This window comes from Panicum virgatum, chromosome 4N (genome assembly GCF_016808335.1).
Source record: "Panicum virgatum strain AP13 chromosome 4N, P.virgatum_v5, whole genome shotgun sequence".
Classification (NCBI taxonomy): Eukaryota; Viridiplantae; Streptophyta; class Magnoliopsida; order Poales; family Poaceae; genus Panicum; species Panicum virgatum.
This window is the reverse complement of record NC_053148.1, coordinates 9,974,073-9,988,322: the sequence shown is the minus strand read 5'-3', so window position 1 is coordinate 9,988,322 and position 14,250 is coordinate 9,974,073. Positions and strand designations below refer to the sequence as shown.

The 14,250-nt window shown below is 46.4% G+C and overlaps 2 protein-coding genes across 2 annotated transcripts; one reads left to right on the top strand and one right to left on the bottom strand.

Annotated features, from left to right (window-relative positions):
• Positions 1–4,286: 4,286 nt before the first annotated feature.
• LOC120670085 lies at positions 4,287–9,669 on the top strand. Its single transcript, XM_039950074.1, has 6 exons — positions 4,287–4,810; positions 4,913–5,248; positions 5,873–5,931; positions 6,042–6,170; positions 6,932–7,067; positions 9,032–9,669. Exons 1-6 carry the CDS (start codon positions 4,442–4,444, stop codon positions 9,353–9,355), a joined length of 1,353 nt encoding a protein of 450 aa, XP_039806008.1. The 5' UTR covers positions 4,287–4,441; the 3' UTR covers positions 9,356–9,669.
• A 1,062-nt stretch (positions 9,670–10,731) lies between these two features.
• On the bottom strand, positions 10,732–13,331 carry LOC120669107 (receptor-like protein 14). The gene is made up of 3 exons (XM_039948920.1): positions 12,773–13,331; positions 12,158–12,336; positions 10,732–12,048 (listed from the first exon to the last, which is right to left on the bottom strand). Exons 1-3 carry the CDS (start codon positions 13,329–13,331, stop codon positions 10,732–10,734), a joined length of 2,055 nt encoding a protein of 684 aa, XP_039804854.1.
• Between the last annotated feature and the right edge of the window lie 919 nt (positions 13,332–14,250).

Below are 14,250 nucleotides of genomic sequence, written 5' to 3'. Positions count from 1 at the left end.
CCGTGTTCCCAAGCACGACAACAGCTACTCCCTCGGCCCCTTTTTAAGAGTCGCTCAGACAGAGTACGGCAGTAATGAAGCTACAGCTGTTGGGATTTGAGAATGCGATTGAGATCCCCTGCAGTACTGCTGAGGGGGCCGCTGTCAGCCTCCAAGTTTTGCACGCGTACGCAGGGCTGGACGAAAAACTCGTAAGGGGCCGCTGTCAGCCTCCAAGTTTTGCACGCGTACGCAGGGCTGGACGAAAAACTCGTAACTCGCTAGCTCGCTCGACTCGCTCGTTAATGGCTCGGCTCGAGCTCGACTCGTTTTATAATGAGCCAGCTCGTTTTATAACAAGCCAGCTCGTTTTATAACGAGCCAGCTCGAGCTGGCTCGCGAGCCGCTCGCGAGCCATAACGAGCCAGTTAATTATGAAGCCAGCAAATTTAAATGGGTGCATTGTTAAAGACAAAAAATTCTAATGACTCATATTTGAAGAAAATGAGTGCTGCAATGTTAAACAAATTTGATAAATATTTGGAAGAGAAGAACAATGTCATGGTTATTGCTACAATCCTTGACCTAAGTTCAAAATGATATATATTCAGTTCTATTTTAGTCAGCTTTATGACTCCTCAAGGTATGAACAAGAGGTTGCTTATATAAAAAATGAGTTAGAATAGTTGTATAAGAAGCAAGAATTGGAACAATGCTGGAAAATGGGTAAGAAGAGCAGCATAAGAAGCAAAAATTGGAACGAGCCAAACGAGCTATAACGAGCCAAACGAGCCATACTCTGTGATGATGTGTGTTCATATTGTCTCTCTACATTGGCTCGCGAGCCAAACGAGCTAGCTCGAGCTCGCTAACGAGCCGAGCCGAGCTAGCCTGCTGGCTCGTTAGTATAACGAGCCGAGCCGAGCCAATATGTTAACGAGCCGAGCTATAACGAGCCGAGCCATAACGAGCCGAGCTGGCTTGATATCCAGCCCTACGTACGCCTGGCCACGAGGTGCCCGTCCGTCGCTGTCAGTAAATCCCCTGGTTCATGCCCGATTACTTGATGAAAGCTAAAAACCCAGGCAAAACCAACGCCGTATTAGAGAAAAGATTGGACGCCCCAATTCAACCGTTGACCTCGGGGTCGCTGTCTCTCTTAGGTTCTGTTTGTTTAGGCCCTGTTTGGATCCCAATTTTTTTCAGAAGTCTCTATCATATCAAAAGGAATCTTACTATTTTATAGTATTAAATAAAATCTGTTTATAAATGTTTTTTGACAGCTGAGTGCTTTTTCGCGAGACGAATCTAATGAGCCTAATTAATTCATAATTTGCTACAGTGATGCTACAGTAACCATTCGCTAATCATGGATTAAGATACCTCATTAGATTCGTCTCGCTGTTTAGCCCCAGGGTTCTGCAGTTAGTTTTATAATTAACATTTATTTAATACTTCTAAATACTAAAAAGTCCCTGGGACTTTTTTGAAAACCCTATTCCAAAACACCCCCTTAAGTCTTTACCCGTAAATCGGGTAAACAAAAAAAACATCACATCGAATGTTGGGATACATACATAGAGTACTAAATGAAGTTTATTTACAAAACTTTTTGTATAGATGGACTGTAAATCGCGAGACGAATCTAATGAACCTACTTAATCTATGATTTGCAACCGTAATACTACAGTAACAATCCGCTAATTATGGATTAATCATAGATTAATTAGCATCATTAGATTCGTCTCGCGATTTACAACTCATCTATGCAAAAAAAAATTTGTAAATAGACTTCATTTAGTACTTCAAATTAGTAAAATGTGAACACAAAAATTTTATATGTAAAGAACTAAACACTACTTCAAATTAATAAAATTCCAACACAAAAATTTTTACACGTAAAGAACTAAACACGAGCTTACTCCTACTGCACTAAACACGGGCTTACTCCAACTGCTTAACAACAACAACAACAAGGCGACAACCTGCGCCTGCGCGAGCGAGAAAGCCCCTACCCATCAATAATGCCCTTGCCACGGTGGCACCGAAAGCGTCCAAACGGCGTGCGCCAACTGTGTTCTGAGTTCTGACCCTGCAGAGGGATGGAGCCAGTTCATCATTCCTACCTCAAAATATTATTCCACCATGTGCTTTTTTTTAATCGTATCCCAGCATGTGCTTTACTTTCAAGTTTCAGCCACTCAACCGCTCAGCCCCGTTGTTTAAGACCCAAAACATTATCTTCGCACGATCAGGCTGCAGAATCGACCATGTTGTCGAGAACTGAACTGGGATTTGAACGAATCTTAGTTCAATTCTCGTTGTATTCGTGCTTCGAAACAAATTTGAATGTTACTATTATTCAGAACTTCCTTTTTCCAGGACAGGCTTCGAGGTTTTCCTCGATGACTCCGCAATATATTATTCACCCATTCGACCTCGATTGCTGAAGCTCGTAGAAGGAAACTGACTGCTGTATGCCCGCGTTTGACCGAGATGGATGCCGTGTTTTGCCGTCCGGCCGGATCTCACCGTCCCACGGCTTCCGGCGGCTGGACGGCCGCCTAGCGCCACCGCGTGACTGGCCGCGTCGACCCGGAAAGCGCCCGCGAGAGGAAAGCGAAGAGCCCAAGTGGCCAGCCAGTGCGAGCAACGCGGTATTTTGGTGTACGTCCGCGGTATTTTGGTGTACGTCCACCCAGCAGACGTTATCTAGACCGTTATCTAGACCATAGATCTCAGCGTGCGTCATGTCGCCTGTGTCTTCTTTTTATTTATCGTTTTGATGCTATACATGTATTTTTTACAAATATACGGTACTTATACGCCCACCCATATACACTCTTTCTCTGTCTAGTCTCTCTCTGTCTTCTGTCTATTTTATTCCCTTTTAGATTTGGATTCGTCTTCGACCTCCCCGCTCGTGCGCCTCCGTCGCATGCCGCGCACCGCCGTCGCACGCCGCGCGCCGCCTCTGTCACTACCATTGACTCCGGTGAGTTTCCCCTCTGCACGTCTCTCTCTCTCCCCCCCTCATCTCCGGCATCTCAGCACGGCCCGTAGCAGCGGGAGAGAGAGAGAGCTACGCAGCATGGGGGCACCAGCACGGGCGCTGGCGACAGGGGAAATACTGGACCGAATACAACTCAAATACAACAAGTTGTATCTCCTATCCCGAATCTTGACGCGCAACTAAACGCTGGAGGATAATGTGCGCCCAGCGCACATTCCTTGTAAGGCATTTTCGCAGTGCAACATGGTATTTTGGTGGACGTCCGCCCAGCAGACGTTATTCAGACCGCAGATCTCAGCGCGCGTCATGTCGCCCGTGTCTCCCTTTCATTTACTGTTTTGATGCTATACATGTATTTTTTACAGATATACGGTACCTATACGCCCACCCATGTGCACCCTCTCTCCGTCTGGTCTCTCTCCGTCTTCTGTCTATTTTATTCCCTTTTGGATTTGGATTCGTCTTCGACCTCCCCGCTCGTGCGCCTCCGTCGCATGCCGCGTGCCACCGCCGTTGCACGCCGCGCGCCGCCGCCGTCACTGCTATCGACTCCGATGAGTTTCCCCTCTGCACGTCTCTCTCTCCCCCCTCATCTTCTCTCTCCCCTCATCTCCGGGTGCCCCCCTCCGGCACCCGGAGATGAGGGGGGAGAGAGAGAGCTACACAGCACGAGGCACCAGCACGGGCGCTGGCGACGGGGAAATACTAGGCCGAATACAACTCGAATACAACAGGTTGTATCTCCTATCCCGAATCTTGACGCGCAACTGAACGCTGGAGGATAATGTGCACCCAGCGCATGTTCGCTGTAAGGCATTTTCGCAATGCAACGCGTTATTTTGGTGGACGTCCGCCCAGCGGACGTTATCCAGACCGCAGATCTCAGCGTGTGTCATGTGGCCCGTGTCTCCCTTTCATTTACCGTTTTGATGCTATACATGTATTTTTTACGGATATACTGTACCTATACGTCCATCCATGTACACCCTCCCTCCGTCTGGTCTCTCTGTCTTCTGTCTATTTTATTCCCTTTTGTATTTGAATTCGTCTTGACCTCCGTCGCATGCCGCGCGCCGCCGCCGTCGCTGCTATCGACTCCGGTGAGTTTCCTTTGCACGTCTCTCCCCCCGGCATCTCTGCACGGCCCGTAGCAGCGGGAGAGAGAGCTATGCAGCACGGGGCGCCAGCACGGTCCTATCCCGATGCGAAACTGAACCCTGCAGCATAATGTGCGCCCAGCGCACGTTATGCCGCGGGCGCACGCGGGAGGCACAAGACAGCAAGGCACGCCGGGCCCCACCAGGAGGCCACCACTCCAGCTCGCCGGTCTCGTGGGTTCCGGAAGAAACAACTCGCGAGACGCCGCCCAAACCCGCAGCGCCCAGCAGCGGCCGGAGTCGGAGGCAGCCGAGGAGAAGCGGGCGCGGGGGTCGCGGCGCGGCGTCGGCCATGTCGGTGAGCTGCGGGCTGGAGTGGGTGGTGTGCCTGGGGTGCACGCGGTGGGCGTGGAAGCGGCTCACCTACATCGGCGCCTACGACAGCGAGACGTGGCCGCCGGCGACCCCCGGCGAGTTCGAGCCCGTCCCGCGCCTCTGCCGCGTCGTGCTCGCCAACTACGACCCGGACCTCAGCGACCCCAAGTTCGCGCCGCCGGGCCGCGGGTACGCCGGCGTCGACCCCAGGGGCGTCGTCAGGCGCGCCACCTACGAGGACGTCGGCAACCGCTGCCCGCCCTACCTCATCTACGTCGACGAGGCGCACAAGGAGATCGTCCTCGCCGTGCGCGGCCTCAACCTCGTCCGCAACGCGGACTACAAGGTGAATTGATGATTGGGAAAAAGGGAGGAGGCTGTTCCTCTCCTTCCGGCTTCCAAAAGAGAGGCGCGAGATTTATTTGACGGATTCTCTTCGCCGGCGCAGGTGCTCATGGACAACAAGCTGGGGATGCAGATGTTCGACGGCGGCTACGTGCACCACGGCCTCCTCAAGGCCGCCCAGTTCATCCTCGAGCGGGAGACGGAGACGCTGCGGGACCTGCTGCGCCGGTACGGCCCCGAGTACAAGCTCATCTTCACCGGTCACTCGCTCGGCTCCGGCATCGCCGCGCTCATGACCGTGCTCGTCGTCAACAACCGCAAGGAGTTCGACAACATACCCAGGAGCCGGATCAAGTGCTACGCGCTCGCGCCCGCCAGGTGTATGTCGCTCAATCTCGCCGTCAAGTACGCGGACGTCATCAACTCCGTCGTGCTGCAGGTACGGGGATGCGTTTAACCTTTTTAAGGTGGTGGTGCCGTGCAGTTTCAGGTTGTTGATTTGGGCGCTGCCCTGTTCGAATCGTCTGGGGGCGAGCAATTTGGTCAAATGTGCTTTGCTTTGCTTGTTTCCTGATTGGGAATGTCTGAGAAAGGTGAACTAGTTTGATTGTACAGAACGGTAGGAATCCCATCATTCAATCTGGCTATAGTTGTGCCTTGAAGAGAGGTTGTTCAGTGGAGATCTGCTCATCATCAAATGCAATGCTTAATTTGAGGAGCAGCAGAGTTTGTACGAGTAGATTGTACCCTGTTTTCCTCATTTCCTGAGTAGACAATTAATCTGTTTTATACAGGAAGTCGAATTAATAGGGAGCAAGGTTTTTATTTCTGAAGAAACTTCGCTAGCGCACTTGTCCATGTAGTATAGTATTTGTGTGTGCTGCAAGCCTGCAACTGCTAATATTGGTTGTTGCTCCGTTGCTGTCTTGTTTATTCTGAATGAGTGAACGTAAACTCAACCAGTCCTATGTTGTCAGTTGAATGTTAATCCTTACCATCTCTGGTATTAATTGCATTTCAGTCTCACCTGAAGTCTTTGCCTAACTTTACATGTCTTTTCCAGGATGACTTTTTGCCAAGAACGCCAACACCACTTGAGTACATTTTTGGGTCTATATTCTGGTAATCTTATCTGACTCACTTTCTCCAGATGCTTATGTAGTTCTGCTTCTTTCATAAAAAATACAGCATGTATGATCGAATTTTTCACCAGGCCTTTATACTTTGGACAGCTTGCCCTGCTTGCTATTCCTCATTTGCTTGAGAGATACATTTAAACAAGACAAGCGAAAATTCAAGGATCCAAGAAGATTGTATGCTCCTGGGCGAATGTATCATATCGTTGAGAGGAAATTTTGCAGGTAAATAGTATCTTTAGATGGTACCTGCTAATTATTGTTTTCCTGTTTATATTGTAAATACTATAGATATTAAACCAGACCTTCTAGGATAAGTAAGCTCTAACCTATTTCTTTTTAGTAGTTACATCAGTTTTTTCTCCATGATTTAACCGAGGGATTTTAACCTTGGCTTTTCTAGCAGAAGAAGCAAAGTTTAAGTTTGCTTGTGTAATTGGGCACGGATTTTCACAGCTAACAAGGATAGAGGAATATGAACATCATGCATTCTCATATATTGTTTGAATGACAGCCCAGTTTGAAGCTTGATATCTTCTATAGGACAAATTAGAGGAACATCTTTATCTCTGGTCGAGTCTTATATATCGTTTGTATGAAGTGTACCCTTCTTTTCCTTGAGTTTCTTGTATGTAGTTTCTGCTGATCAATGATAAGATAAAGTGAACTTGGAATCTAAGGAAAAATGACGTAGAGTTCAGAAGCCTAGTACATATAGGATATTTCAAAATTGGTTAGTTACAGCTAGCAAGCTGTCTCATCACATAAACTGGGTAGGGATTATTGGTAATATAGGATTTTGGTTTATTATCATGGAAATTTGTTATTGTTAGTACGTATGTTGCCACATCACAGTCTGCATATCCATCATGGCTAGAAAAACTCATAAAAAATCTTGGAGAATGGATATGTTTCCTAGAATTTCTGTATTGTTGTACACAAGTGCCTTTCACATGTTTCATGACTACAGTACTACTCATCTGTAGATGCGGAAGATTCCCACCTGAGGTCAGAACTGCAATTCCTGTGGAAGGACGATTTGAGCATGTTGTGCTATCATGCAGTACTACTTCTGATCATGCTATTGCTTGGATCGAGCGAGAATCACAAAAGGCTTTAGAGGTATACACACGTTACACTACATGTTGCCAGTTTATTTTAGCAGTTTTCCATAAGCCTTTCCTTTTTCTTTAAACGTAGCATCATGTTGATGGCATATTTGTCTGATTGCTAAATCTAGGTGATCGTGTACTTATGTTTGATATGTCAATGTACTTAATCTAGTTTAAGAATAAAAGAGTACTACATGATATGTACTGACTTGGGTTGAACTACAAATTACGGAACCACGTTTTTGCCCTATGGATAAACAGGGAAAACTCTGCCCAAACCGTCTTTGCCAAGCAGCTATGGATAAAGTCTCCTTACATTAAAATATAGTCATATCCCTACGAGTCACAGAATCAGAGTGCCATCTTCACTCCTTTTAAAACAGAAACCGAGAAATTGAATTTACTTCTGTGAAGTTATTCCTTGCATTCACCTCTCTTGTACTAGAAACCAAAGTTGTTTTTGCTCTTGTAACATTCAAGAGACCTTGGCAATTGTGACCTTTTGTTGTTCATTAGAGATGGAACAAACCTGTTGTGAAAGGTATCAAAAACCATTACCCCCTTTCTGTTCAAGTGGTCCAAAATGCTGCTAGAGCCTAGAGGTGAACTGAATAATGAATCTGGATCTGGCAGGTTTAATCAAGTTTCATGACACCACTGACCAAAAAGTGCTGTTCTGTTCTTTTCTTTTGGAAAATAATTGTGGTAAATACACTTATCACATTTTCACATTTCACACCAAAGCAACCACAAGCTCACAGCAAGGAATAGACTGGTCTGATATAGGTATGGACCAATGGTTTATAGGTTAAACCTTGCTGCTTCTTCCTCCAAAATTTCACTAATATTAAGGCTTCACTTGGTATTTCATAAGTAGCACTTAGTAAATCCGGCACCTTTGGATGGCTTGTAGCCCTGTAAGATCTATTTTTGTATGCAATTTTGAGTACTCCAAAATTATCCATGCGTGGTTATTTTGTAAGAAAAATTAACCGTGCGTGGTAATTTTGTAAGGAAAATTAACCATGCGTGGTAATTTTGTAAGGAAATCATCTTAATTTGCTGTCTTCTTTTATAAGAAAGATGCACATGCAGGATAAGCCTGTAACTTATAGCAATATTTGGAGCATTAGTCTCCTTATTATTTGCATTAGTAATCAATAACTGTTTGATAAATGAAAGGATGTGCAAACACCTGGCAAATGTTATGTTTGGTTTTCATAGGGTCTGCAAGTGAACAGTGCAAAACTCTACTTGAAATATTTTTTTATGGATTTATGTGGTTATAGTACCTAAGATTTCATTAGCAAATTTGAAGTGGGGCATACATCTTCGAGATTGGGCCGCGCCATATTGAGGTCTTTTACGGCGCACAGTACCACCACTTAGTGGTATATAGTGTAGAGGAGATCTAACCCTTCATTAGCAAGGATAATTTTATAATTATTTTTCAGTTAAAAATAAAAATGAAGATATGGAATTAGAAAGATGGTCCGAATAAATGAATCTTGATGTCATTAATATTTTTTCCCATAGTACCCTTATACTACCTATATTACTTACGTATACTACCTATATTACTTACGTATACTACCTATACTACTAATGAACTTTTCAGCAGTATACAATTAACCTGAGCCGTCAGATGTTTATATACTAGTTCTTTACTTCTTTTTAAACACTAGTATAGACCAGTATTACGTACCATAAAAGACCTCGCCATCTTTGCCTTTTGCTTCTGTAATTTATCTTTTCTGCATATTTTTTTTGTGTGTTATGGTTTACATGGGAGATGCTCTAGCTTTTGCTAGTACTGAATTAACTTGGAAGAAAAAAGGATGAATTGATTGCAAACAAAATTTTCAGAAATGCACATCTGCTGGAATTTGCCATTGGTTCTAGTACTGATTTGCTTAGTTCCACAGAATGAATATTTGTTTATGACTGCATGTCTACATCTGTATATTGTCGCAGCTAATGATGGAAAGTGAGAATGCAATGGCTCCACCTCCGCAACAAAAGATGGAGAGGTTGCAAAGTTTTGAGGAGGAGCACAAGAGTGCCCTCCAGAGGGCAAAGACATTGGATGTTCCTCATGCTGCCGACCTGTCAGAAGAGGAAATTCTGGAGGATGGTAGCACTGCACCACCCTCTGATACTCATAGCGAGACAACTACGGAACCGAAATCTGCAGGAAGAACCAGCTGGGACGCACTGATGGAGAAGCTTTTCACCAGGGATGAAGATGGGAAGCTTGTCGTGAAGAAGGACATGGCAAAGGAGATTGTTGTTGAGTAATGACGGTTATGAGACTACTCTGTACATGGTAGTTCATTCTTTTATCCGGATGTATAAAGGAGTAAGTTGTGGGTGCGATACATCTATGCCCCCCCCCCCCTATAGTCCGTTGAAAACGTCTTTTTGAGGTACATTCTTTTTTGCGTATATAGAAGAGGGGTAGTGCGAAACAGCAAAAGGCTATCTAGTTCACTTCTGTGTAGAGGCTTCATCTGTGTGCATTCTTGGACATTCGAAGTCTTTGTAAATTTATCAGTACAGACTTTGTACATTGTTCCTGGTAATGAATTGCAAGTTGAGAATTTATTTGGTAATTTTACGATAACTGATTACACCATCATGCTTTGTTCCTGTTATTGCAAAATCCATCAATAATGGATTGTAACACATAAGTGCAATCTTTTTGTTTCCTTTTCATTTGTTTTTAATATTTTTATGTCAATCTTTATAACAAATCATTTTTATAAGATTATGATTGTGTATATTAATTCATACTTAAATATTTTTTAAGAAAAAATTAGTTCACCAATCCGTGAAGAATTGTCATTCCAGATAAAACGAGTTCAACATTTTATATATGAATTTAGAAATTAATTATGAATCCATTTTCACTGATGGCTTGGTTATCAGTTATCACAATTGTTTCATGGCCAGACTGACGGTAATAATACAATTATGCCTGGCGGTCCATTTTTTACAGCTGTACGTATAGAACCTACGATGATTTCTTTTTGTTATGATTATTTTAGCACATCCAACCCCGATATAAATAAGCAAATTACAAACCAACTGTAAATGAGGTTTTCGTAGTAGTGGACTAGTGGGTGGTTATCATTTACATCTATTAGACTAAAACCTTGGGCAGTGCAAAACCTTTAAAACCGTTGTTTCTCTTTCTTTGCCCTTGCTTCTCTTTCTCTATATTCATATAGAAACACACATTGATATCAAGCTCTGAAACTTCAACAGTTATAAATGAACAAAATGTGGGTTGTCTGGAGTCTTTTTTTCGGAGACCGTGCCTGAACACATTTTTTCATTAAGAAGAGAATCACAAGGACACGGCTACGAGAGAACGCTCGTACCATGTTATCTGAAGTCTGAACTTCATGACCGGAGTTTTAGTATCATGGCGGAGCAAGATAGATTGACATTGTCCACCGGTGGGTCTAAGTTATAACAGATTAAATTAATCGGATATACTACTAACGTTGTAGCTACAAATTTTACAAAACATACAAACTTGTAAAGCAGATACTTAGACCCACCGGTTTTGTATGTTTTGTATATGAATATAGAGAAAAGTACGGAGTGACCTGCCCTTCAAACTCATATTGTATCTCAACTTATAGAGTACAGTGATCTATCAAGATCTTCTAACCAGCTGAGATTACTAACTCTAATGAATATAGAGAAAAGTTGGGAGTGACCTGCCCTTCAAACTCATTCCAACCCAAGGAGAGTACAGTGATGCTATCAAGATCTTCTAACCAGCTGAGGTTACCAGTCAACTTATTGTATCTCATATCCAGTATGATAAGGTTTGGTGTGCTGAAAAGACCACGAGAGATATCTCCTGAAAAGGAATTCCCCGCCAGGTTAAGTGAACTTAGATATGTACTGCTACATTTTGGTATTGGCCCGCTGAAGTTGTTATCTGAAAGATCCAGAATCTCAATGCTTGTCAAGTTGCAAATCTTTGGATGAATGTTACTAGTCATACGGTTTCCAGAAAGATTTAAGACTGCTAATCTAGAAAGATTCCAAAATGAAGTGTCAAGTTCGCCAGACAGCTTGTTATCATGCAAACTTATGATTAATAAGCTTCCTGATAAAAGACGAGGCAGCGTTCCTTCAAGCTGGGTGTTTGAGATACTGAAGATCCGCATGTCCGGAAAATCAGTGAACACACAAGCGGGCAGTTCACCAGAAAAATTGTTGTTAGACAGGTCCAGAAGTCGCATGCGGTTGATGTGGCACAATGACATTGGTATGTGTCCATAGAAGTTATTGTGACGAAAATCAAGAGTGGACAAGCATGGAAACATTGAGCCAAAGCCCATGGGTAACTGCCCTGTTATATGGTTGTTAGATATGGACATATATTGCAGAGCAGTTTGGGGGTGCCCTATTGGATCTAGCGATCCAGTTAACGAGTTGTAGCCAAGGTCTAGGTTAACCAGAGTTGCTTCCTTTGTAAACAGCCAGTTTGGCATGCTTCCTGACAAGTTATTGTTGGACAAATCAAGCTCCTCCAAATAAATCTGCGTGGGTAGAAAGTGTGGTTCTTCGATAATGGCTCTATCAAGATCACAACCAGAGAGTGCTAGCCGTTTCAGTTGGAATGGAGGTACCCATCCAGGGATATTTACATGAACAGCTAAATTAGTGTTCCCAGACAGGTCAACCTCTTCGAGTTTAGTGAGGTTACGCAGCCAATAGAATGATAGTTTGCCGCTCAAATTATTCTGAGAAAAGCGAAGACTCTTGAGAGACGAAGAAAGATTTGAAGAGGGACTTAAAGGGATAGGTCCTAAAAACCAGTTTCCTGAGAGATCCAACCGTTCAATATGTGGAAGTGAAAACAAGAATGCCGAAAGGTTCCCGCTAAATTGATTTGAACTCAAATCCAGTTCCCGTATGTTTCTGAGGTATCGAAATGCTGTTAAAAATGTGAAGATCATGTGACATTTCTGACGCATCAATTCGAAAATTTGAACCAAAATTTGCATGAAATGGTTTGTTTTTACCTTGTTCTGTTGGAAGAGCTCCTCCCATCTGGTTGTGGCTGAGATTTAACACTTCCAGTGAAGCCGGTTCTTTATCTGAAGACGAACTAGTTGGAATACCTCCTACTAATGAATTCCATGAGAGATCTAGGATCTTAATTTGAGGAAGTATAAGCAAAGTCTTTGGGAGGTCTCTGTTGAAATCATTCTCTCTCAAATTCAGTTCGCGCATGTTCGTGAGGTTTCCAAAAACTGCAAAACATGCAGTTATACCAATATAATCAGCATTGTCGTCGATTCTTGATTCATCAATATATGTCACAAGTACAAAGTGTTTGTTCCTGTACCCGCACATTTCATTAAGGAAAAAGTCCACTTTTGGCCTCTCAACTATTGAGTTTGTCCAACTTTAACCCTCAACTATCAAACCGGACACAATAGACACCCGAACTTTCAAAACCAGATCAATTTATACCCTGAGACGGATTTGGGTGGTATCGAGCTGACGTGGCGGTGGTTTTGACTACTTTGACCATGACGTGGCAATTCTGTCATGTAGGCCCCACCCCACATCCTCTTCCCCTGAGCCTGCCGCCCTCTGGCTCGCAGCACGCACACCAGCTCCGCCGCTGCACTCCCTGAGCTCCAGCGCAGCCAGCGCGTGCTCCGCCATGGCCCCCACCGGCACCTGAGTCCTTCCGCACCAGGCGCCTCTCCTCCACCGCCGTCCGCAGCACCACCCCCTCCGCGCGCTCCTCGCCTTCGGCATCTCCACCGCGGCGCTCGCAGCGGCCTTCGTCGACTGCCTCCGTGCCGCGGCATCGGCGCAGGTGGGCGGCGTGCGGGTCTGGGGCGAGCCACGAGCATGCGGAGCGCGGCGAGTGGCGAGTGCGACCCTTCTCAGAATTGTCAGCGCCGCGAATCGATGGCGCCGGTGCGAGCCTTCTCCGAATCGATGGCGCGTGGGCCAGGGGCGATCCGCGAGCATGCGGAGCGCGGCGAGCGGCGTCGGCGCGGGGGCCAGCAGCTGCGGTGGTGCGCGGTGTGGCCAGCAGCTGCGGCGCGAAGAGCAGATGAGGGCGGAGCCCGTTGCAGGGTGCGGTGGCGTGGGAAGGCATCGCGCTTAGGCCAGAGGGGTTGGTGGTGACGGCCGCCGAGATCCCGCCGCCGCCCGTGCCGTCATGGCGGAGCGCCAAGTTCGCGCGCGCCGCCGAGGCCGAGGAGAGCAGGGGACGAGGCGGCCCCATGGAGGAGCAGGAGCCGCCGGATCTGCTCGCTCGCTCATGCCGCAGGTGCTCTTCTGGTCACCCGCCTGCCTATGCCGCGCTCCGCTCGAGCGGCGGCACCGACGACCCCGCCTGCCGCTGGCTCTACGACACGCTCCTCTTCCCCGACCCGGACCTCCGCCTCGCCTCCGCCTCGCTGCAGCCCGCATGGCAGACCGCCGCCGCCGCTGTGAGCTTGGCAAGCCCGTATGGCAGGGCGCGTGCGTCTCCGCCGCCGAGCTCGAGACACAGGGCGAGGCAGCTGGCGGGCGGAGCTCCAGCAGTGGGGCGACGCGGCCGACGGCAGTGCTCGTGAAGGCGTGGACCAGCGGTCGGCGGCGCTGGCGTGCACCGGCGGCGGGCGAGCAGCGCGGGCGTTGACCGGCGACATGCTCAAGATGCTGGGGAGGGCCACTCCGGCAGCAGGGGACGGCAGGCAGCGGGGGTGGACAGCGGCGGCGCAGGAAGAGAAAGAGATGCTCGAGCTCGGCGGTACCTTACACTATATGCACTCGTGGTATTCTAAAACCATCATCTAAACGGAATATTCCTGTCTGGTTATCGAGATTCTCTCCTCTACATTGGCCCTGTTCGCTGTGCTGGTGCTAGAGGCTGCTGCTGGAGTGGTGTGAGAGAAAAACACTGTTGGCTGGCTGGTGACTGGAGGCTTCTGCTGGAGTGGTGTGAGAGAAAAACACTGCTGGCTGGCTGGAGGCTGCTGGAGCAGAACAAGGTCAAAGTTTCGCTGCATCCATTCATTGAATATATTTCTCCTCTATACCAACTATCCACTACAGGACCCACATATATATTTTTTTATCTTTTTTTACCCTCCCACCAACCCCTCCCTTCCATTCTCTCTCTCCCGGCTCCCCACCTCCAGCGCGTCGGCCACCGCCGT